At 47.7% G+C, this 23,312-nt stretch overlaps 1 protein-coding gene across 1 annotated transcript in view; it reads left to right on the top strand.

Annotated features, from left to right (window-relative positions):
- The window catches only part of LOC143986899 (uncharacterized), a 549,767-nt gene that overhangs the window by 360,929 nt on the left and 165,526 nt on the right, over positions 1-23,312 (top strand). The window contains 4 exon segments of the mRNA XM_077485306.1: positions 87-308; positions 388-594; positions 684-819; positions 21,914-23,185. Of these exon segments, the coding sequence (XP_077341432.1) occupies positions 87-308; positions 388-594; positions 684-819; positions 21,914-23,185 (1,837 nt within the window).

The following is a 23,312-nucleotide window of genomic DNA, read 5'->3' as shown; positions in this document are numbered from 1 at the left end:
GATGAGGAACAATCACTGATAGTATCATTAGGATCTGTACATTATCTGCATTGTTACCATTGATGTCATTTTTATTATATATTCAGAGTGGAAACCTGACAGATTCTGAAATTGAGGTTAAAGAAGAGATAAAAGAGGAGGATGATGAGGATGGGGTGATGGAGGAGTTTCTAAAAGAACACAAAGATCTGTACCAGGACACCATGGTGGAGTCATCCAGCTACAGAAACCCACCAGAGAGATGTCCCCGTCCTCTGTATTCCCGGGATACCACACAGGAAGATCACACCATCCCTCATCATCATCAGGTAGATGATTGACAATTATTGGTAGTTGTGATTTATACACAGCATGATTGTTACAATGAATGTTTTATTATATATTCAGAGTGGAAACTTCGGGGATGATAATATTGTTGTTAAAGAAGAGTATAAAGAGGAGGATGAGGAGTATGGAGTGATGGAGGAGTTTTCAGAAGGACACAAGGATATGATGGAGCCATCAAATACCAGGAACCCACCAGAGAGATGTCCCCGTCCTCTGTATTCCCGGGATTCCACACAGGAAGGTCACACCATCCCCCACCATCATCAGGTAGATGAGTGACAATCACTGATAGTATCATTAGGATCTGTACATTATCTGCATTGTTACCATTGATGTCATTTTTAATATAAATTCAGAGTGGAAACCTGAGAGATTCTAAACTTGAGGTGAAAGAAGAAGAGACTTATGTGAGTGATGATCAGCAGTCTATGGAGGAGGATGGAATATTGAGGCTAATTCTAGAGGACGGCACTCTTACAGAGATCGGCACAGGTGGGTCATTAACACTAAATACATTCCTCCACCCATACTGCTCACTGATTGGTCCAGAGTAGGGTGGGGGCTGGGTGATATCAGCCTGTAATCTCCTGGTCACTTTCCTGAGCTGTGTTCCCCGTCCTGTATTCCTGGATTTCTCTCCGATAATCTTCCTTCTCTGTGCTGCCGACACAAGTTATGGATCTAGACTGGATTTATGGAGATTCTGGGGGTCAGCTGTCAAAAAAAAATTCATTTTCAAAATAGATGTTACTAGATCTAAGCACCTGGGGTATGTGATTTGGGTCTTCTGCCCCATACCCGGGTATGACAAGATCTCTGACAGAACAATCCCCCCAGGATTACTTGTTGTGTTGTCTGCTGGCTGTGCCGGGTGGAGGGATATGTCTGTATAGTCTCAGACCCAAGTCACTGAGTGCAGTCTCAGGAGATGTGAGGCAGTGGTGTGGGACCTCTGCAACTTGTCTCATGTAAACATTTCATCTTCCACTGATTACTAAATACCAATATTATGAGTCCTGACCCTTACACTGTATACTTTATATTGTACATTACATACTCCTAACCTATATACTCTATGTTGTACACCATTCTAATACTATATAGTCCTAACTGTTGTATCTTATATAATAAGTTGTACATTACATAGGCCTTTCCTCTTTTGCACCCATTTTCTACCAGGTAGACATTTTATATCTGATGATGTGATTGGAGCACAGACTTTTACATGGTGATAATAATGTGATAACATTATCAAACTTTAGAACCTTAAACAGAAAGTGATAATGAGGGAGGAGTCAATAACCCAATGATGGGGGTCTTCAGGATCAGTCCAGTCTTCATCTTGGTTGTTCTCCCCCCATCCTCACTCTCTGACCTCTGGTGGGGCTCAGCCCCGCTGTTATTCATGACTAAATCATGGACTACATAAGGAAGTGCAGGACTTCTTGTGTTGGGAAGATGGCAATGAGTGATAGAGGGGGAGGGGACACTCGTCCTATAATCCCCTCATCACCGTCACTTCTATAAAAGACAGTTCTTGTTGTTTACTCACTCTCTGACTAAGGTCCATGAATAAATGAACTGGTAGGAGATTCAGAGATGTTGGGCTGAAACAACTAATTGATTCTGAAAATAATGACGCAGTGCATTATGGGCCGTGACGCGCCGCTCGAATTTGGTGCGAACTGCCCATAGTTTTCGAAACTCAGCAAACAAGCGAATTGACGATGTTCGAGTCGAAACAGGCAGCCCATTCCTAGTAAACAGTACACGATACAGTGCAGCCATAGTACTGTTTCTACTACTTTTCTGGTGTACACAATACAGTGCAGCCTTAGTACAGTTGCTACTACTTTTCTGGTGGTGTACACTGTACACAATACAGTGTAGTGTGGTGTTGCAAAACAAAATATACATCATGTCATATACAACCTGCACTGAGAGGAATGAAGGTATAGCTATAGGTGTCCCAAGTACTTGCAGCCAATCTGCTATCTGTACACCACCATCTGATTTTAGCAGGCTAATCAGTTGCTAAACCGCAAAAAGAAATTTGGTCCCAGCAATCCACATGCTCAGCGTCTAAATGCTAGCTTGGCCAAATTGCTAGTACTGAAACTGCGCCTTTTCAGCTGGTAGACTCTGCCCCCTTTCGTGAATTTGTGGAATGTGCTGTACCTCAGTGGCAGGTTCCAAAACACCCATTTCCCAAGGCGTCTTTCAGGACAGCACCTGAGAGATAGCGACTCCACCCTCCTCGTTAGGAAACACCTTCTTCCTCCAGACTTTAAAGGGATACGCCTCCCTACCACACATCAGTTTTTGTGTTTCCTCCGGCCCGGAGGGAAGACCTTTTGGGAGGGAGTCTGTTTCTCTTAGGTGTTCCTGAGGGACTAGGCTTCTTTCCCTTTTTTTCCTCCTTTTGAGACCCGCTGTCCTCCCGACCTACCCACGCCTTGTCAGCGGTAGCAAGCGGGCTCCTCTTCCCCTCTTGTGCTCAGAGAGAGCCGAAGATTCGGTGGCCCGCACGTTCGTAGGCGCGGCGGCGCGCGTGTGCCGCCGCCATATTTTTTTTCGGCGGTCGCGCCGGAAGTGACAGAGCGGGTCATCGGGTCAGCTGAAACGTCGTTTCCGGCGTGGACGCAGGGGGGAGGAGGGAGGACAGGTGCTGGTGCCTATTTCCGCTTCCGGTCCGGTGCAGCTGCACGGCGTGACTCCGGAGGCGGCGTTTAGCCACAAGTGGATCTCTGCACAGCTGTTATGGAAGATTCAGCGTCTGCAGCGGTGGGGACAGGCACAGGCACCAGCAAAGCCCAGGTAAGAGGCAGCAGTTAAAGTCTGCCTTTCTTTTTTCGATTTCCTGGCGTTTGGTCTCGCTCTCTCTCTCCTTTTTTCCCCCCTGGTGGCAAGGGGCCTGTCTGGGCACTAGAAGCTGACTGGTTTCTTCTCAGTGCACCTGTGTGGTGATCCCTATCAAAGCTGAGACTGGGTCTCACTAAGGGTTCCCTGGTTTTTTTCCCTTTTTTGTCTTTTTCTTCATAGGCTAAGAGCTCTGACCCAAAGAAAAGATGTCCTTCTTGCAGGGCCAAGCTGGGAGAAAATTGGAAGAAAACCTTATGCAGTCCCTGCATTACTTCTTTAGTTAAGGAGGAATCTGCCTCTGTATGTGAGGATCTGGTGGCCTCTGTAAAGAAGGAGCTGTACGCCACGATCCAGAATTTTCGTGACTCACTAGCTAACCCGGCTGCTAGTCAGCCTTCCACTTCAGAGTCTTCCCAGGGGTCTCTCTCAATCCCGGTGTTAGAATCTCTGCCTGAAGATCCTTCAGATAGGGAAAAGCAGTCCACTGCTCTTTCCGTTAAAGATTCGGAAGAGGAGTTGGAGGATTCTGAGGTAGCCCCCTCTAAATTCAAACTGTCCCTTGAAGAGGTCGATGGGCTCCTTAAAGCCATTCATGCTACGCTTGGTTTAAGTGAGGAGAAAAAGGAATTATCACTCCATGACCGCATGTATGCTGGGTTGGATGAGCCTAGGGGCCGAACATTCCCAGTTCATCCGGTCATCTCTGAGGCCATTAGGAAATAATGGCAGGATCCAGAGAAAAAGCCCTTTTTCTCCAAAGCCCACAAAAGGCGTTTTCCTTTCGAGGAGGACCCTGCAGCAGTATGGAACAAGGTGCCCAGACTGGATGCCGCCTTTTCCCAGGTTTCAAGGTCCACAGATCTGTCCTTTGAGGACATGGGAGTTTTGAAGGATCCGATGGATAAACGGATGGATCTTTTGCTCAAGAGATCATGGCAATCAGTTATGAGCAATTTAAAACCAGCAATGGCCACAACGTGTGTAGCCAGAAATTTAGAATACTGGATTAACCAGTTAAAGTCGCATATAGCTGCAGATTCCCCTAAACAGGAAATCTTAGATTCTTTTCCTACCCTGATTACGGCAGTGGCCTATGTTGCAGATGCCTCAGCTGAGGCAATTAAGATATCGGCCAGGTCAGCAGCTCTAACTAATGCTGCAAGAAGAGCTTTATGGCTTAAAACCTGGCCGGGTGACTCGGCTTCAAAGAATAAGCTGTGTGGGTTACCCTTTTCAGGAGACTTGCTCTTCGGCTCTGACCTCGATAATATTCTTGACAGGACAGCCGATAAAAAGAGATCCTTTCCGGTCAAAAAGAAAAAGCAGGTACCAAAACGTCTTTTTCGACCTCAAAAAACTCAGGATCAGGACAGCAAGTTGCAGGGGAGAAGGAAAAGTTGGTCCGCCCCGAAGCCGAAGGGTAGAGGCGGAATTCTTTTCCGTCCTCCTACACAGGCCGAAAAATCGCAATGACTCGTCTCTGCGGGTGGGCGGAAGACTACAAGAATTTCTTCCGCAGTGGTCAGGGATAACTTCAAATCAGTTTATCCTGACCACTCTCGCGCAGGGTTACTCACTCGAGTTTGTCAACAACCCCCCAAAAAGGTTCCTGATTACCAACACCCCGCGGGACCCAGTAAGGGCCCTGGTCATGAAGTCCTCTCTAGAGGAACTGATGCAACAGGGCGTAGTAGTACAGGTACCCCTGCAAGAACAGCAGGAGGGGTTTTATTCCCATGTTTTCCTAGTAAAGAAACCGACAGGGAAATTTCGGTTGATTCTCAACCTAAAACCTTTAAACGAGTCCATAAGGTACAGGAAGTTCAAAATGGACTCAATTTTTTCGGTCAGAAATCTGTTGACGCCAGGATGTTTTATGGCGTCAGTAGATTTAAAAGACGCATACCTACATGTTCCGATCTCTCCCCAGTCTCAGAAGTTTCTCAGGCTGGCGGTGAGGTTGGGGGGTGTGGTTCATCATCTCCAGTTCAGGGCCCTACCCTTCGGCCTGTCATCATCTCCCCGAATTTTTACCAAAATAATGGCAGAAGCTTTAGCGCCACTGCGTCTTCAGGGAATCGCAGTTATTCCTTATTTAGACGATCTGCTGTTTTTCGCCCCATCCAGCGAGGAATTGCAGACCAATCTAGGCAAAGCTCGCAGCCATCTGGAGGCGTTGGGTTGGATTTTGAACCTCCAAAAGTCGTCCCTAAACCCATCTCAGGAGATTCGGTTTTTAGGTTTTCTGATAAATTCGACGGAGCAAAAAATCTTCCTTCCTTTAAACAAAAAGGACAGGATTTCCGGTGCAGTGTCTTTATTACAGACCAGCCAAAATCTGACAGTAAGACAGGTTATGTCAGCTTTGGGGGTTCTGACTTCAGCAATGCCAGCAGTCCAGTGGGCAAGAATGCATTTCAGGTGTCTGCAGGCTTTCCTTCTAAAATCTTGGGATCACACAGTGGCATCCCTAGAGGCAGAGGTGAGAGTGTCAACCCAGGTAAAAAGGTCCCTATGGTGGTGGAAAAGACAGGATGTCTTATCGGAAGGGTTAGTCTGGGCTTTTCCAGTCGGGAAAAGACTAACAACTGACGCCAGTTCCTGGGGGTGGGGAGCCCATCTAGGAACACGGTTCACTCAGGGGTCCTGGGTCAAAGAGGAGACAATAAGGTCCTCAAACTGGAGGGAGCTCAAGGCGATTGCCTTAGCTCTGGAGTTGTTTGTTCAGGAGCTTCAGTCCCATCACGTCCAGGTCCTAACAGACAATGCCACGGCAGTGGCTTATTTAAACAGACAGGGGGGTACAAGAAGCAGGTCGCTTCAGGTACTGGCCATGGAGATTCTTCGGTGGGCGGAAAAACATTTGTTATCCCTATCAGCAGTCCACCTAAAAGGGGATCTAAACAGGGTAGCGGACTTCCTAAGCAGAAACGCTATTCGGGAAGCAGAATGGTCTCTAAACCCGGAGGTATTCACAATGATTGCCGGAAAATGGGGTTTACCAGAAGTAGACCTGTTCGCCTCAAGGGTGAACGCCCAGGTTCCCCAGTTCTTTTCCCTGGACAGTCGCGATGGCTCGCTGGGCACAGATGCGCTAGCTTATCCATGGGAATTTCGTCTTTGCTATGCTTTCCCCCCATTTCAGTTAATCCCGTTAATTTTAAGAAAAATTCAGAGGGAGAAGGTGCCAGTTATTCTAATCACGCCCTTTTGGCCAAAAAGGGCTTGGTTTTTGACAGTTCTAGGCCTGGCAATCAAGCCTTGTTGGCGTCTGCCCCTCAGACACGATCTGTTGTTGCAGGGCCCAGTGAACCATCCAGGAGTGGCCAGCCTGGCTCTCACGGCCTGGTTTCTGAAAGGCAGCTCCTTAGGAGCAAGGGGTTTTCCAACCGTTTGATCTCGACCCTTTTAGCAAGTAGGAAAAGGGTTACGAGGGCCATTTATTCTAAGGTCTGGAAGCGTTATAAAACTTGGTGTTTGTCAGCCGCCCAGGTGCCAGGGAGCCTTGTCTCCATCTTGGAGTTTTTACAAGATGGTGCAGACAAGGGACTGGCAGTTAGTACCCTGAAGGTGCAGGTAGCAGCCCTGACAGTGTTCTTAGAAAAATCTGTGGCCTCAGATCCGCTGGTGATCAGGTTCTTTAGAGCTCTTAAAAGATCTAGGCCAGCTCCTGTTAAGGGTTTTCCTAGATGGGATTTGTCGGTAGTCCTACAGTCTCTAACAAAAGGGCCTTTTGAGCCTCTTGTGGAGGCTTCCCTTAGGTTTCTCACATTAAAAACCGTGTTTCTGATTGCCATTGTCTCTGCACGCAGGATCAGTGAGCTAAATGCTCTGTCAATTAAAGAACCATATCTTTCCATTTTTTCTGATAGAGTTATTCTTAGAACAGATGCAAAATTCTTACCGAAGGTAGCTTCAGTTCAGAACCGTATACAGGACATAGTACTGCCAACGTTTTGTGTTAACCCCAAAGGAAATAAGGAGACTTCTTTCCATACTTTGGACGTCAGGAGGACTCTGCTGAGTTATTTAGAAAGGACGGAGTCCTTCAGGCGTTCAGATTCACTGTTTGTACTCTTCTCAGGAAGAAAAAAGGGGTTTTCAGGCTTCTAAAGTTACTTTAGCTAGATGGCTGAAATTAGCTATCTCAGAGGCATATTCCCAGGCAGGGTTATCTCCTCCAGCAGGAATTTGTGCACACTCAACCAGAGCTCTGGAGTCTACGTGGGCAGAGAGAGCTGGTGCCACCCCTGAGCAGATCTGCAAGGCGGCGACATGGTCGAGTTTTCACACATTTGTGAAACATTATAGACTGGATCTCACTTCTGCCAGCGATCAGGCGTTTGGCAGAAAGGTCCTGCAAGCTGTTGTCCCGCCCTAAGGGGTAAGTCTCTGTTATCCTCTCAGGTGCTGTCCTGAAAGACGCCTTGGGAAAGACCAAGTTAGACTTACCGGTAACTTGTTTTCCAGAAGTCTTTCAGGACAGCAAGCATCCCGCCCTATGGTATTATATTATGCTACGCTGTGACTAACGTATGTGTTTATGTGTTCCAGCCGGGGCCGGAGGTTCTCTTCTACAACTGATGTGTGGTAGGGAGGCGCCTCCCTTTAAAGTCTGGAGGAAGAAGGTGTTTCCTAACGAGGAGGGTGGAGTCGCTATCTCTCAGGTGCTGTCCTGAAAGACTTCTGGAAAACAAGTTACCGGTAAGTCTAACTTGGTCTTTCTTTTCATGAAAGGCCATTCCTGCTCTCTACCGACATGTGGAAAGAAATGTTTTGGCCTCGTTGGACAGGGCGGTCAGCAGTAAGGTGCATATTACCACTGACTTGTGGTTTAGCAAGCATCGCCAGGGACGTTACCTTTCCTTCATGGTGCACTGGGTAACTGCTGGCAGCTGGGAAGGATGCAGGACAGGGTTCAGTATTGTTGAAGCTTGTTCTGCCACCAAAATGCCAGTGGTGATTTTGCCACAGCTTTCTCCTCCACCACCTCCTCCTCTTCTTCCTCTATGGCCTCTTCTGCAGATTTGGCCTCTGAACCGTAAGCTTTCAAGGTGCTACACAAGCACTCAGGCAAAAACATGCCATGCGGTGCCTGAGTTGGTCTGCTTAGGGGACAGGAGCCACACTGGGGCAGAGATTCTGTCTCCTGAGGCAGGCCAGAAAAGTCTGTGGTCATTTTCGCCAGTCATACAATGCCAGTGTTGGCTGACATTCAAAGGGAATGCAACCTGACCACCAAACACTTCATTTGTGACATGCCCACCAGGTGGAATTTAACTTGGCAATGCTGTAGTGGCTGCACACGCAGCAGAGGGCCATCAATGAGTATGGCACCAGGACATGGTCAGGGGAGCTTGGCTTCTTTTCGCCACGCCAATGGCTACTGATCAAGGATGCATGCACTGTCCTGTCACCATTTGAGGAGGCCATGAGGTTGGTGAGCAGCGACAATGCATACATCAGTGATACCGTCCCTCGTGTCTTCCTGTTGGAGCACACGCTTCGTGGAATAATGGACCCCTTTATCAAGATAGTATTCCTGTGGGCCCGCCAAACACACAGGGAGAAGAGGTGGATTGTGTTAGCATGGACATGGAGGATAACACTCAGCAGCGCCTTCAAGAGATGGTTTTCAGCCCCCAGAAACACAAGGGTTTGTAAGTGGCTGGGTGGAAGTTGTTACGGATCATGTGATCCTTAGTGACACAGAGAACTCAGAATTAAATGCCTCTGCAAACTTATGCTGCATGGCCTCCCTGATTCTGCAAAGCCTGCGAAAGGACCATAGGATTCATGGTATCAAGGAGAGGGATCATTACTTGCTGGCAACACTTCTTGATCTACGTTACAAGGGTAAGGTTGCAGAACTCATTCTGCCTTCGCAGAGGATGAAAAATCTTCAGGAGGCCTTGAAGAAAGGTTTATGCAATGTGTTTCCAGACCCTGGGAGGTTACAATTTCCTGGTGCTGGACAACATGTTGCTGAGGCTTCGTTCAGTCAGAGGAAGAGCAGTGCAGAAGGTGGCCGGCTGACTGATGCCTTTAGACAATTTTTCAGTCCTCAGCGCCAAGGTCTGATTGGTTCAAACAACCATCGCCAGCGTCTGCATTACATGGTGCAGGAATATCTAGGGGCGAGAGCAGACTTGGAGACATTTCCAACAGACCATCCACTGGGTTACTGGTTCTTGAGGATGAACCACTGGCCAGAAGTTGCTTGTTATGCAATTGATCTACTGGCCTGTCTTGCATCCAGCGTTCTTTCTGAACACCCATTCAGTGCTGCTGGAGGGTTTGTAATGGATCATAGAGTGTGCCTGTCCACAGACTCCGTTGATAGGCTCACATTCATAAAAATTAATTAGTCTTGGATCAGCAGCTATCAAGCACCTGATGCTGATGTAACTGGGTGTGACTATCCTATTCCTCCTCAATCTTGATGATGCTAGCTTCCAACAATATTTTTGGTTTAGGGCACCACTACCACCAAAGGCCCAATTGTATGCCCCTGTTTAACAGGGGCATGTAATTAAAATTTTTGATCTAATATTTCACAGCAGGGCACGTTCCTGTGCCCAACAAGAGTATCTGTGCGGGCTTACAGTGTTCTGGTACCACCAACACCTAAGGCCCAATTTTCTGCAGAGTATATAGGGCAGGCCATATAGTATATATACTTCTGTTCAGAGTATATAGTGCCCCCCATGCCATTTTTTTAAAATTTTGAGTGTGGGATTCCCCTTAATATCCATGCCGGACCCAAAGAGCCTGGTAATGGGGTGGGGGGGGGAACCCATGCCATTTTTCTCAATGATTTTCATCTATATTGCCGGGACCCAACAATACATTACAGCGCAAAGCAGTGCTAAATTACTTTTTTTCCTTTAGAAATGTAATTTTCCTGTGGTACTGTTCTAAACATGGGGAAAAATGCGGCACTTTACAGGAATACTATAGACACCCCCCAGGCACGATATTTAAAGGAATATTTCAGTTTTATTGTTTCACTTTAAGCATTATTAAAATCACTTATTATTTATGATATCAGATATATATTACTTTCACTATTTTACAGTATAAATGAATCCCTTATAGTAGTGATTATCTGCTGTTTTTGTACTATAAAGGACTATTTTTTTCCCAGTCATCTTCCAGGACGGCTTACAGAGAGAGAGGCTCCTCCCACCTAGTACAGAAAACACATGATCCACATTATAAAAGATTGCCCATAGGCCATGGCCCCTCAGTATTATGTGTTTCCTCTGATCAGACCGGAACTTCAAGCAAGTTGTTTGTTATTTTGTCTGGCCTATATTCTAGGTAGCAGCGGCCTCCCGGTGGCCAGGTCCCTCTAACGGGGCAGTGCTTCTGTGGAGCTGGTTGGTTTGGGTCATCCTGGGCCCCTCCGCTAGGGACTCATGGATGTGTAAGAAGGGACCCTCTCTCATTTTCCTGTTGGTTGTACTGTCAGTGTAAGGTGCCTTCTTGGTGCAGCAGGATGTGTGCTCAGATGAGTGCTTTCCTGGTGGTAGTGTGCCGACAGCAAGCTGGTCTCTCATAGCAGGGGGTAGCCTGCTTCTCCCGGGTCATTCCTGCCGATATTGGAGCGTGGGGAGCTTGGTAAGCCTGTCTCCATGCTGGCACCCTTGTGTGGCCGAATCCTTCTCTCTGGCGCGGGCGGATACACAGGCAGGAAGTGATGCAGTCACCGGAAGTCATGTGTCGGCCATCTTGGTACACCTGCAGGAGAAAACCAAACCTGTACCAAGGAGAGGAAGGCAGGCACACTATCCACAGGGACAGTGCCAGATACACAGCACCGTCCGGATCCTCCATGCCAGTATAAATGAAGGGCACTGGCAGAAGATGGTTTTGGGTTGCTTCCTGGATGGTGGACATGGAAGAGCAGGGGACTGCGGATGCAGATCTGAAGGCACCATCACTTGACTTCGGTCCTAAGGTAAGAAAAGGGGGCTAGGGAGCTCCTATCTTGTTACCCTCCTGTGGTGGGGCACTGGGGGATTGTGTGGGCCTTTTTGTAGATGCATTAGTGTAACATCCCTCTAGTTGAGGGTTGAGTCACATATAGCATCACAGGTCCTGGTGGTGGGTGTTTATGTTAAAAATTCTAAGGCAGGAATTTTTTTGCTATCCACCTAGATGTTTTCGTTCCATTCAGTTTGTACTTCTTCAGTTGAAGTTACCATGGCTTGTTTTGTATGTTGCTTATTTCCAGGACAGAAATCGAGAGACCAAAGAAAGCAAGACAGATGCTTCTAGGAAGATGCCCAGTCTGTACTAGAAAAATGCCCTCTGGTTAGAAAAAAGACATTTCTCTTACGTTCACTGACTGACACAGGTCCTTTACTTTAGACCATTGGGTTGTTATGCCACCTTCAGGAGAGGACTACGCAGAACATGTTAACATGCACAAAAAACAGAACTTTATAGTTCTGCCCAAGGGGCGGTCCCTTCAGTAACAACCCCGCAGCCTGCATCCTGCAGCCTCTGTTTTTTTTTTCTGTCTAGTGAAGGAGATGGACCTAGAAACCCTGCGGGACCATCGGTCCGGGGATTTTTTTCTACAGAAGTTTGGCTTTTGCGCAAGATGAAGATCCTGTGATCTGCTATCAACAGCCGGCTGGGTGACAGGCAGGATACCCTTATCCTTGTAGTCTGCCCAGCCTGGCCAGCGAGCGTGTGCAGACCAGAGCTCCGCGCTGGGCTGGCCACGACATGCCCCTCAGGCTCCAGGGGCGGCCGGTGAACGCAATGCTCCGGGGCACACATATGACCGGGCTACTGATGACTGCATGACAGTGTGCCGTGGCCAGCAGCCACCCCAAACTGATCGGAGAGTGGGCCTGTGATGGGATGTCCCCAGCTCATCCAGAATGGTAAGTACAGCTCTTCCTGCCTCGGTTGGGCTGAGCAGCTGTGCATTCCCTGAGAGGTCGATTCTGGTGTCCCTCTCCTCCCTCTCTTCTCTCCCTGTCCCTATCTTCCCTCCCCCCCTGTGGGGGATGCTGCATGGGCTGCTGAGCAGTGTGTTTGCCACATAGACAGGGGCCCCCTGGGGGGCTGTGCTGGATGACTGTGCCATGGGGGGTCTGTTGTCTCTCCCCTGGGTGTCTGGAGGTCTGTTCATGCTGATCGCTGTCTGCTGCCATTTTCTCTGGCTTTTTTCACTGTCCCTCTCTGTATACAGTTGTTTGGCAGCCATGTTTGGTGTGACCAGGGAGAAGCATGGTCATGCACCATTTTACTGTAGTTTGGCGGCCATTTTCCGTGTGATTATGTCCTTTATACTGGACGCTCTGCAGCCATTTTGTTGTAGCCCAGCATGGTTTTTATATCCAGCGCTGATCCCTGAGGCTCCGAATAGCGCGGTTTCCTGTCACAGACACCTGGGAGCTGACACAGGACACAGGCACTACTAGCTGGACAGCGCAGAACTCGGTCAGGGTGGTGAGTCCTGCGGTGGGGGCCCCTCAGCCTGCAGCGGTTAGGAGGGTGGGACTATTCACTGTCCTAAGTCCCCAACAGGTGGAAGACAGCATGGCTTCAGAAACTGGTGTTTCTTCCCCCGAACTCCAGGCAATTGCAGCCGGTTCGCCTGGAAACAGTGCAGTGCCTCTGGACGCTTTGTCGGCAGTCCTTGACACGTTTATTGCCAGGATGGAGGTGGTGCGTGGGTGCAAAGGTATTAAAGAGCGGCCCCTGCCCCCCTGTCCTCCAGGGAGAGCTCTGACGCAGACTCAGGCCCCACTGAGACTGGCTGCCCCTGCTCTGTCATTTCAGATGATGCTGACCAGGACCGATCGGACAGTGAGGATGAATCCTCGTCCGGGTCCGCGCGCCACAAAGCGCTAGTTGGAGCACTTATCACAGCTATGCGTGATACCCTGAAGATTCAGGATACAGCAGATTCCTCTGCTGATGTAGCGGTCCCTTTTGGGTCCCGTAAGCCAGCCGTACACCTAAGGTGTTTCCATATCTGACTTATTACGATAAGTTCATATACAAGGAATGGGGTAGACTGCAACGGACCTTTTCGGTCCCAAAATACAAAATATATGGCGGTGCGTTACCCCTTTGAGGAGAGCCTTCTTAAAAAATGGTCGGCTCCTCCGGTCGTGGACCCCCCCGTATCCAGGTTAAATAAAGTAACCACGATCCCGGTAGAGGGGACTCCTGCCTTTAAGGACCCCACGGACAGGAAGGCCGAGGCACTGGCCTGTTCCTTGTTTACGGTTGTGGGGTCAGCGATGCGACCAGTAGTGGCTTCCGCACTTGTGTCACAGACACTGACCGAGTGGGCAAAACTTTGTCACTGAGAATTGGGGGAGCAACAGGCTTCTCCTGTCTGCGTGGAACTAGCAGACAAGTTAGTGCAAGACCTTAAGTACGTTTGTGACGCGGCCCTGGATACCCTCCCTCTGTTTATCCAGGGCTTCAGTGTCAGCGGTGGTGCTGAGGCGCCTGATTTGGCTAAAATACTGGTCGGCTGACCAGGCATCTAAGAAAGCCCTGACGGATCTACCCTTCCTTGGTGAACGGCTCTTTGGAGCCTCGTTGGATGACATCATTAAGAATGCCACAGGTGGGAAGAGTACCTCCTACAGGCCAGGAAGGCTAAGGAGCCACGCCATAGGCAAGGGCCCTCATTTTCCACTCACAAACGGCTTTTTCTTCCCCCCGGGGCTTTAGTTAAACGTCCCCGGCCCGACAGGATGACCTCTGAAGGACAAAAGTGTCCCTGGAAACACAAGCCTAACAAGCCTGTGAGCAAGAGTGCTACCGCATGAAGGTTTGCCCCTCCCGTCTCACGGGTGGGGGGTTGCCTCTCGGCTGTCCGACCAATGGGTCTGCTAACTGATTTCCTCTGGCTACAAGATAGAGTTCCTCTCTTGGCCACCAAACTGATTATTTCCCTCCAGCATACCCTTACTCCCGGCTCGCCATGAGGCCCTATTGGGGGCGGTAAGGGACCTGCTAAGTCGGAGGGTGATAGTACCTGTTGCGGAGCCAGAAATATTTCAGGGGTTCTACTCCAATCTGTTTGTAGTTCCCAAAAAGGAAGGGGTACGTCCAATCTTGGACCTAAAAGCCCTCAATTGCTTCATGAAAGTACAGAGGTTCAGAATGGAATCAGTTCGCTCAGTAGTCACTGTACTCCATCAAGGGGACTTCCTGGCGTCCTTGGACATCCAGGAATGCGTACCTGCACATACCCATATGCCTTCGGCATCAGAGGTTTCTGTGATTTGCAGTTGGGGACGCCCAATACCAGTTTGCGGCTCTCCCTTTTGGCTTGGCATCAGCCCCCCGAATCTTTACCAAGGTATTGGCTCCAGTTCTGGCATTGCTGCGACAACACGGGATCATGATCGTAGGTTACCTAGACTCTTCCTGAGAGCATCTTCCACCTCAGAATTAAAGGAGGATGTGGCGATCACCATGCAGACCCTGCAGGAATTTGGGTGGCTGTTGAACCTAAAAAAGTCGGTGCTTATACCAACTCAACGACTGGAGTACCTAGGCTTACTGCTGGACTCCATGGAAGCGAGAGTGCTTCTCCGTCCAGACAAGCTGCAGACTCTCAGAGCCACGGTAAAACTGTTGATGAACCGCGGGTGGTCATCGCTACTCTTCTGCATGCGTGTCCTGGGGCTTATGGTGGCCTCCATCGAGGCAGTGCTGTACGCCCAGTTTAACACCAGTGATCTTGATGAAACGGGACAAATCTCCGTTATCCCTGGATCGGCAGATTCAGGTGAGCCAGTCAGTTGGGGACTCCCTGCTCTGGTGGCTGAGATCCCCGGCACTTCGGTCCGTGAAGTCGTTCCTAACTCTACATTGGACTGTGATCACAACAGATGCCAGCCTAACTGGCTGGGGTGGAGTACTAGGAGTACAGTCATCCCAGGGCCTCTGGTTGGTGGAGAAATCCAAGTTGCCGATCAAAGTGGTCGAGCTCCGAGCGATCAGTCTATGCCTCTCCACATGGTCAATGAGACTTCGAGGGCGTCCGATCAGGATCCAGTCGGACAACGCCACGTCGGTAGCATATGTCAATCATCAAGGAGGAACAGGAAGCTCGGCCGCAGCGTGGGAGATTGCTCACATCCTTCAGTGGGCAGAGCGACATGTATCGGCCATTTATATCCCGGAAGTGGAGAACTGGCATGCAGACTCCCTAAGTCCCAGGAGAATGGGCGCTGCATCCGGAGGTGTTCAGGCTACTGTGCCTGTGATGGGGCACACCAGACGTGGATCTCCCGACTTCCCATCTCAAACGGAAGGTGCCGGGATTTGTGTCCAGGACAAAAGATCCTTGGACAGATGCGTCAGACGTGCTGGTGGCTCCGTGTGGTCAGTACCAACTGATCTATGCCTTTCCTCCGCTAAAGCTACTACCACGTCTGCTCCGCAGAGTGGAGACCGAGGGGATTCCAGTAATTCTGATTGCCCCAGATTGGCCTCAGCGTCCCTGGTACACCGACCTGGTACGTCTGGCGGACACTCCCTGGCGACTGCCGTTACCAGAGGACCTTCTGTCTCTAGGTCCGATTCTCCATCCTGCTTTACCATCACTGGTTTTAATGGCATGGCTGTTGAGAGTCAGGTGCTAAGGAACTGGGGCCTATCGGACTCTGTGATTTCAGCTATGTTGAGAGCACGAAAATCTTCTTCTCGAAAGATATATAATCGTACCTGGAAGGCCTACATCTCTACGTGTGAGGAGAAAGGATGGCCTTCCATATCCAGGATCCTGCTGTTTCTACAGCATGGAGTAGACTAGAAATTGGCTTTGAGCACCATTAAAGGACAAATATCAGCCTTGGCTGTCTTTTTCCAGCAACCCCTGGCGTCTCACTCTCTAGTGAGCACCTTTGTTCAGGGGTTTCAGCATGTAGGTCCTCCGGTGCGTCCACCATTACCCCCGTGGGACCTGAACCTGGTGTTATCGGCACTTCAGAAACCGACGTTTGAGAATATCAGAGAAATTCCCTTGTTGACTCTTTCCCAGAAAGTTGTCTTTCTAGTGACCATTACATCGACCGGAAGTGTTTCGGAACTGGCGGCCTTGTCTTGCAAGCCGCCTTATCTGGTTATCCTTAACAACTTGCCGCCCGCCCTATAGGCAATTGACGGTGGCAAAGTGGTTGCATAATCCTGATCAGACGTCATATGAAGTGATCAAGATTATGAGCCGCTGCGCGCCCCCGGGGGCTTACATCGCGGCGATCGTTGTTGCGGGGTGTCAGTCTGACACCCGGCAACTACGATCTCGGTAAAGAGTCTCTGACGGAGACTCTTTACCACGTGATCAGCCGTGTCCAATCACAGCTGATCACAGTGTAAATAGGAAGAGCCGGTGATCGGCTTTTCCTCACTTGCGTCTGTCAGACGTGAGTAGAGGAGAGCCGATCGGCTGCTCCTCTGACAGGGGGGGTCTGTGCTGATCGATTATCAGCAAAGCCCCCCCCAAGGATGCCCACACTGGACCACCAGGGATGCCACCAGACCACCAGGGATGCCCAGCAAAAGGTAATCCTCCCTAGACCACCAGGGATGCCAGTCAGTGCCACAATGGATGCCAATCAGTGCCCATAATGGATGCCAATCAGTGCCCACAATGGGCATCACTGATTGGCATGCATTATTGTTTGGCACTGATTGGCATCCATTAGTACAGTATAACAATACAATGCCGCCTATCAGTGCCCACCTGTGCCACCTATCAGTGCCCACCTGTGCCGCCTATCAGTGCCCACACATGCCCATCTGTGCCGCCTATCCATGCCCATCTGTGCCACCCATCCCTGCCAATCCGTGCCAGCTATCAGTGCCAATTTGTGACACCTATCGGTGCCCATCCGTGTCGCCCATCAGTGCCACCTATCAGTGCCACATATCAGTGTCCATCAATGCCACCTCATCAGTGCCACTTCATTGGTGCCACATCATTGGTGCCCATCAGTGCCGCCTTATCAGTGCCCATCAGTGTAGCCCCATCAGTGCCCATCAGTGAAGGAGAAAACGTACTTATTTACAAAGTTTTGAAACTGAAACAAAAAAAACATATAAAAAAAAAAAAATTGGTATTTTTTTATTTGTAGCGCAAAAAATAAAAACCGTAGAGGTGATCAAATACCACCAAAAGAAAGCTCTATTTGTGGGAAAAAAATGATAAAAATTTCATTTGGGTACCGTGTAGCATGACCACGCAATTGTCATTCAAAGTGTGACAGTGCTGAAAGCTCAAAATTGGTCTGGGCAGGAAGGTGTTTAAGTGCCCTGTATTGAAGTAGTTAAAGATAAGGTGGTGTTGTGTCCACAACCTTTTCTGCTGAAGGTGGTTTCGGCGTTCCACATCAATGAAGACATTGTGTTTACCATCTTTGTGTCCTAAACCGACATTCCCTGGACGTGGTCCGGGCTCCAAGGGTGTATTTGTCTGCCACAGCTCCCTTTCGGAAGTCAGACTCTCTGTTTCGGTAGCTGGTCCAAAAAAAGGCATGGGGGTCTCATCGGCCACCATTTCCAGGTGGATCAGACAGATTGTGGTACAGGCCTACACCTTGAAGGGGCAGGTGCCCCCCTTTCCTGTCATGGCCCATTCCACTAGGGCAGTTGGAACCTCTTGGGCCTTCTGACATCAATCGTCTTTCGCTCAAGTGTGTAAAGCGGCAACTTGGTAGTCTGTTCACACCTTTACAAAATTCTACAAGGTAGATGTCAGTGCATTGGCTGATGCCTGTTTTGCAGGCGGCCGTGTAAATTTGCAATTGCACTAAATTTTTTCTGTTTTTTTGACAAGATGCGGTTAGATAAGGTGGTGACTCCCCTGTTAGGGAGCACTTCTGTTTTTGTGGGTGAAGTTTTTATTCTGTTTTCCCACCCCTCATTTTGACACTGCTTGGGGTTGTCCCAATGGTCTAAAGTAAAGTAGCTGTGTCAGTCAGTGAACATAAGAGAAAATAGGATTTTTGTACTCGCCGTAAAATCCTTTTCTCTGTAGTTCACTGACTGACACCGCTCCCTCCCCTCCTATTGTTTAGTTTATACTGCTTGTTGATGTACTGAGGCTGCAGGATGCAGGCTGGGGGGGTTGTTACTGAAGGGACCGCCCCTTGGTCAGAACTGGAAAGTTCTGTTTTTTGTTAACATGTTCTGCCTAGTCCTCTCCTGAAGGGGGCATAACAACACGATGGTCTAAAATAAAGGAGCTGTGTCAGTCAGTGAACTACAGAGAAAAGGATTTTACGGTGAGTACAAAAATCCTATTATGTTAAGATTGCATTGATAACATGGTCAAAAAAGAAACAATCCCGTTATTCAAAAATGTCATGGATTGGATGGAGACTCTAAAATCATTCAAACGTCGTGCACAGGATTCCGGGGAAGATCCCATCCCCAGCACATCCGGTACCAGCACTAGGGCGATTCCGATAACCCCTTCTATCAGGCAAGTGACCCCTGATCGAGGGCTGGAGGATAGCTCAGAGTTGGCTTCGAACTCCGATGAAGGGGGAGTTTAAGTTGGACAAGCCAAAGATTCCTGTTTCCCTCAGAGGAGATAGATGAGTTATTAAAGAGGCCATATAGGATACCCTGGATTTGGAGGAGTCAGAAGATAAAGAAGTGTCTGTGCATGACCTGTTATATGCCGGTTTCTAAGCCAAGCAGGCCAGAACCTTTACAGTTCACGCTTCACTAAAAGAAACAGTGTTGCAGGAGTGTAAAGTACCAGAAAAAATATTTCTCCCCAAAAACCTCAAAAGGAGGTTCCCTTTCAAATAAGAAGATATGAGTCTATGGGGGAAGTGTCCCAAGTTAAACACCTCCCTATCGAAGATCTCAAAGGGAGCAGAACTCTCTTTTGAGGATACAGGCTCATTAAAAGAGGTGATGGAGAGGAAAGCTGAAGATTACTTGAAAAAGGCATGGGAGGCCTGTTCAGCTAACTTGAAACCTGCAATTGCTACTACCTGTGTAGTCCGTATTTTGGATTTGTGGTGAAAACAGCTCCGCTCACTTCTAGAGTCAGATACTCCAAAAGAAGAGATCTTGGAGGCTCTGCCAACATTAAACAAGGCAGTGGCTTATATAGCAGACACTTTCACAGAGTGAGATTTACGGCCAGGTCTACAGCCTTAGTTAATGAGGCCAGGAGAGCTATCTGGTTAATATCTTGGGAAGGGGGATACAGTCTCAAAAATTAAGCTCTGTTCTTTCTTTTTTAGGCAAATTGTTGTTCGGGAAAGAGTTTAAGTCGGTACTTGAAAGGTCAGCCGACAGGAAAAAGAGGTTTCCTATCCCTAAAAAGCAGCAACAAAAAGGAATCTTCATCCCTTTTGAAGGGACAAGTGACAGCAGAGGTGACAGATGTCAACAGAACAAAAATTATGCAAACAAGCAGGATCAGAGAAAAGGGTGGCAGTATAGGAGGGGGAAACGAAAAGGTGGCTTCCTTTTAAACCCCCCCCCAGCCTAAGGACCCCTCTCAGTGACTCAACCATCTGGGTGGGGGGAAGATTGGGGGCCTTCTTCCCACAATGACAGGCCATTTCCAGCAACAATTTTATTTTGGATCTTATCAATCACGGATACAGAATAGAATTAGTGGGCTGTCCTCCTCAAAAATGTCTTCCTACAATTTTACCAAGAGAGCAAGAAAAAGAGGTGGCCATGTCTTCTCTCCTTCAAAATATGCTTGAGGATGATGTGATAAGTTACATCCCTCCAAATCAAAGGAAGGGTGGATTTTATTCCCACGTCTTCCTCAGAAAAAAGCCGTCAGGAAAATATTGGCGGATTCAAAATTGGAAACCGGTCAATGCTTTCCTGAAATATGAACGGTTCAAGATGGAGTCCATTTACACCACCAGGAAGTTGTGAGCCACAGGAGTTTTCATGGGTTAGTTTAATCCAAGGGACACATCTGCACATCCCGATTCGGATGGAGTCCAAGCAATACCTTCGACATGCTTTCCTATCTAAAGTAGCTTTCAGCTTCCACCGATTGGAAGAAATAGTAATCCCGTCTTTTTGTGGTAATCCTAAAAATAAGGAGGCCAAGTTTAATAATCTAGACGTGAGAAGATGCGTGATTGCCTATATTGAGTGCACCAAAGAGTGGAGATCCTCCACAAGTCTGTATGTACTGTTCGATCCCAGCAAAGGTAAAAGGGCATCAAAAAATACTGTCGGCAGGTGGATGAAGTCGGCAATCATAGAAGCATACAAGACAGCATCTCTACAACCACCAACAGGAGTCAACGCTCGTTCCACAAGAACAGTATCTACATCTTGGGCTGAAAGGGCCAGAGCTTCGCCCCTCCAAAAAGCGTCAACCTGGTCCAGCTGTCATACGTTCGTAAAGCACTATAGGCTGGATGTGCTTGCAAATCAAGTGCTGCAGGCTGTGGTCCCGCCCTGATCAGGTAGTTCTATTTGGTCCTCTCTGTAAGCCATCCTGGAAGATGACTGGGAAAAAAGTTATTGCTTGTTAATGCTCTTTTCCAGGAGTATTCCAGGATAACGTGTCCCCCCCCCCCCTTGTTTCATAGGAATAATTCTGTAACGCTAAGGTGGTTGCACCAATGGAGGTGTTTATTATTTTATCTGCACTTTCAGTTATTTGTTAATACTGAGAGGCCATGGCCTATGGGTGGTCTTTTATAATGTGGATCATGTGTTTCCTGTAATAAGTGGGAGGAGCCTCTCTCTCTGTAAGCCGTACTGGAAGACTACTGGAAAAGAACGTTAACGGATAATGATCCTGTTTTTTTTTTTATCCCCATCATAACAGATGATTTAAAAATAATCATGCTGCTACTACAAAATGTCCTATGCTGGCCATACACAGATCCATTTTTTGACGGGAATATTCCCACAAATATTTGTATGAAAATTATTTGTACATTTGATGAATGGACGATTGTAATTAGAAAATTCCACTTGCTTTTAACATTTAATTTTAAAAAGAATGTAACGTTTGAGCAAAAACCACATACGCGATGTGAAAATTTGTTCGATGGAGAAAAGTTTTCTGTTCTGCTCCTTCGAATTTTCCCGTCACTGTGGTGGAAAATGAACACCGATTTGACCCCACTAATGGTTAGAAAATTGGATGAATGTTTTTTGAAAGAAAAATTATTTTGTGTTCGGTCAGCATAAGTGACATCAGGTGCAGGGAGCTTGTACCCACCTACCTGTCTATGACAAGGGAGTCTGTCATCCATCATATTATATTACACTCCTGTCTGATCATCTGCAAAACAGCGTTTTACCTCTTTTTTTTATATTTTAATAATGTTGATCTCTGATTCTGATATGTAGCAGATTCTCCCTCTAATAATACATCTATCTGTCTGTTATTCTCATAGGGGATTAAATATACAACTATATATCTGGATATTTAATATTTACCGCTGTATATAGATCTTCAAGAATATTAATTAAATTATACACCAATCTTTTTTTATGTTGTTTTTATCCAATTAGTCAATTAATCAAAACAATAATCGGCCAACTAATCAATTCTGAAAATAATCATTAGTTGCCGCCCTACAGAGGACCCATTTACTAGTTACCTTGAGGGGGGAATTGTAAGATCCTCAGAGACAAAGCTGCCTGATGTGGGCGGAGTCCTGTTTTAGGGGAACCAATCAGCTCACGCCTATTAATAATCTTTTTACTTCTATTTTAGTAGATGGACGGGAGATGAGGAAAACCTCAGAGGATTGTCTCACTTTGTCTCCAGACTGTGAAGTAGAAGATGAGGACATCACACAGTATAGTCCAGGAGAAAACCCGACTACCTCAAATGTCCATCCGGCACCACACAGTGTAGATGGACCATCGTATTCCTCTTATCCTGAGGAACCTCAGACTGTGCGGGACGGTGCCGTCCTTCCAACAGAGAAGAGGCTTTCCTGTACTGAGTGCGGGAAGTGTTTCCGTTTTAAATCTGATCTTAATGTGCATATAAGATCTCACACAGGAGAGAAGCCGTATTCCTGTCCTGAGTGCGGTAAATGTTTTTCAGTGAAATCCAGTCTTTCCAAACATGAGAGATCTCACACGGGGGAGAAGCCGTATTCCTGTACTGAGTGCAAAAAATGTTTTTCAGAGAAGTCCAGTCTTTACAGACATCAGATATCTCATATAGAAGAGAAGCCGTATTCCTGTCTTGAGTGCGGGAAATGTTTTTCAGTGAAGTCCCATCTTTTCACACATCAGAGATCTCACATGGAGGAGAAGCCGTATTCCTGTACTGAGTGTGGGAAGTTTTTCCAATTTAAATCCAATCTTAATGTGCATAAAAGATCTCACACAAGGGAGAAGCCATATTCCTGTACTGAGTGTGGGAAATGTTTTTCAGTGAAGTCCAGTCTTTCCAAACATCAGAGATCTCACACGGGGCAGAAGCCATATTCCTGTCCTGAATGCGGGAAATGTTTTTCAGAGAAGTCCAGTCTTTACAGACATCAGAGATGTCACACGGGGGAGAAGCCGTATTCCTGTCCTGATTGTGGGAAATGTTTTTTACAGATCTCCCATCTTTCCACACATCAGAGATCTCACACGGGGGAGAAGCCGTATTCCTGTCCTGAGTGTGGGAAATGTTTTTCAGAGAAGTCCAGTGTTTACATACATCAGAGATCTCACACGGGGGAGAAGCCGTATTCCTGTCCTGAGTGTGGGAAATGTTTTTCAGTGAAGTCCCATCTTTTCACACATAAGAGATCTCACACGGGGGAGAAGCCGTATTCCTGTACTGAATGTGGGAAATGTTTTTCAGTGAAGTCAAATCTTTACAGACATCAGATATCTCACACAGGGGAGAAGCCGTATTCTTGTTCTGAGTGCGGTAAATGTTTTTCAGAGAAGGCCGATCTTTACAAACATCAGAGATCTCACACGGGGGAGAAGCCGTATTCCTGTCCGGAGTGTGGGAAATGTTTTTCAAACAATTCCAGTTTAAACAGACATCAGAGATCTCACACGGGGAGAAGACATATTGCTGTCCTTAATGAGGGAATTGTTCCTGACTGAAGTACTGTCTTCCTGTACATCAGGGATCTCACACAACCCTCGAGGTGTAT

The sequence above is a fragment of the Lithobates pipiens genome, unplaced genomic scaffold (assembly GCF_037356315.1).
Source record: "Lithobates pipiens isolate NorthernLeopardFrog02 unplaced genomic scaffold, aLitPip1_a1.2 Scaffold_18, whole genome shotgun sequence".
NCBI lineage: Eukaryota > Metazoa > Chordata > Amphibia > Anura > Ranidae > Lithobates > Lithobates pipiens.
Note: the sequence above shows the minus strand (reverse complement) of the source record. Positions and strands in the feature narration are given on the sequence as shown.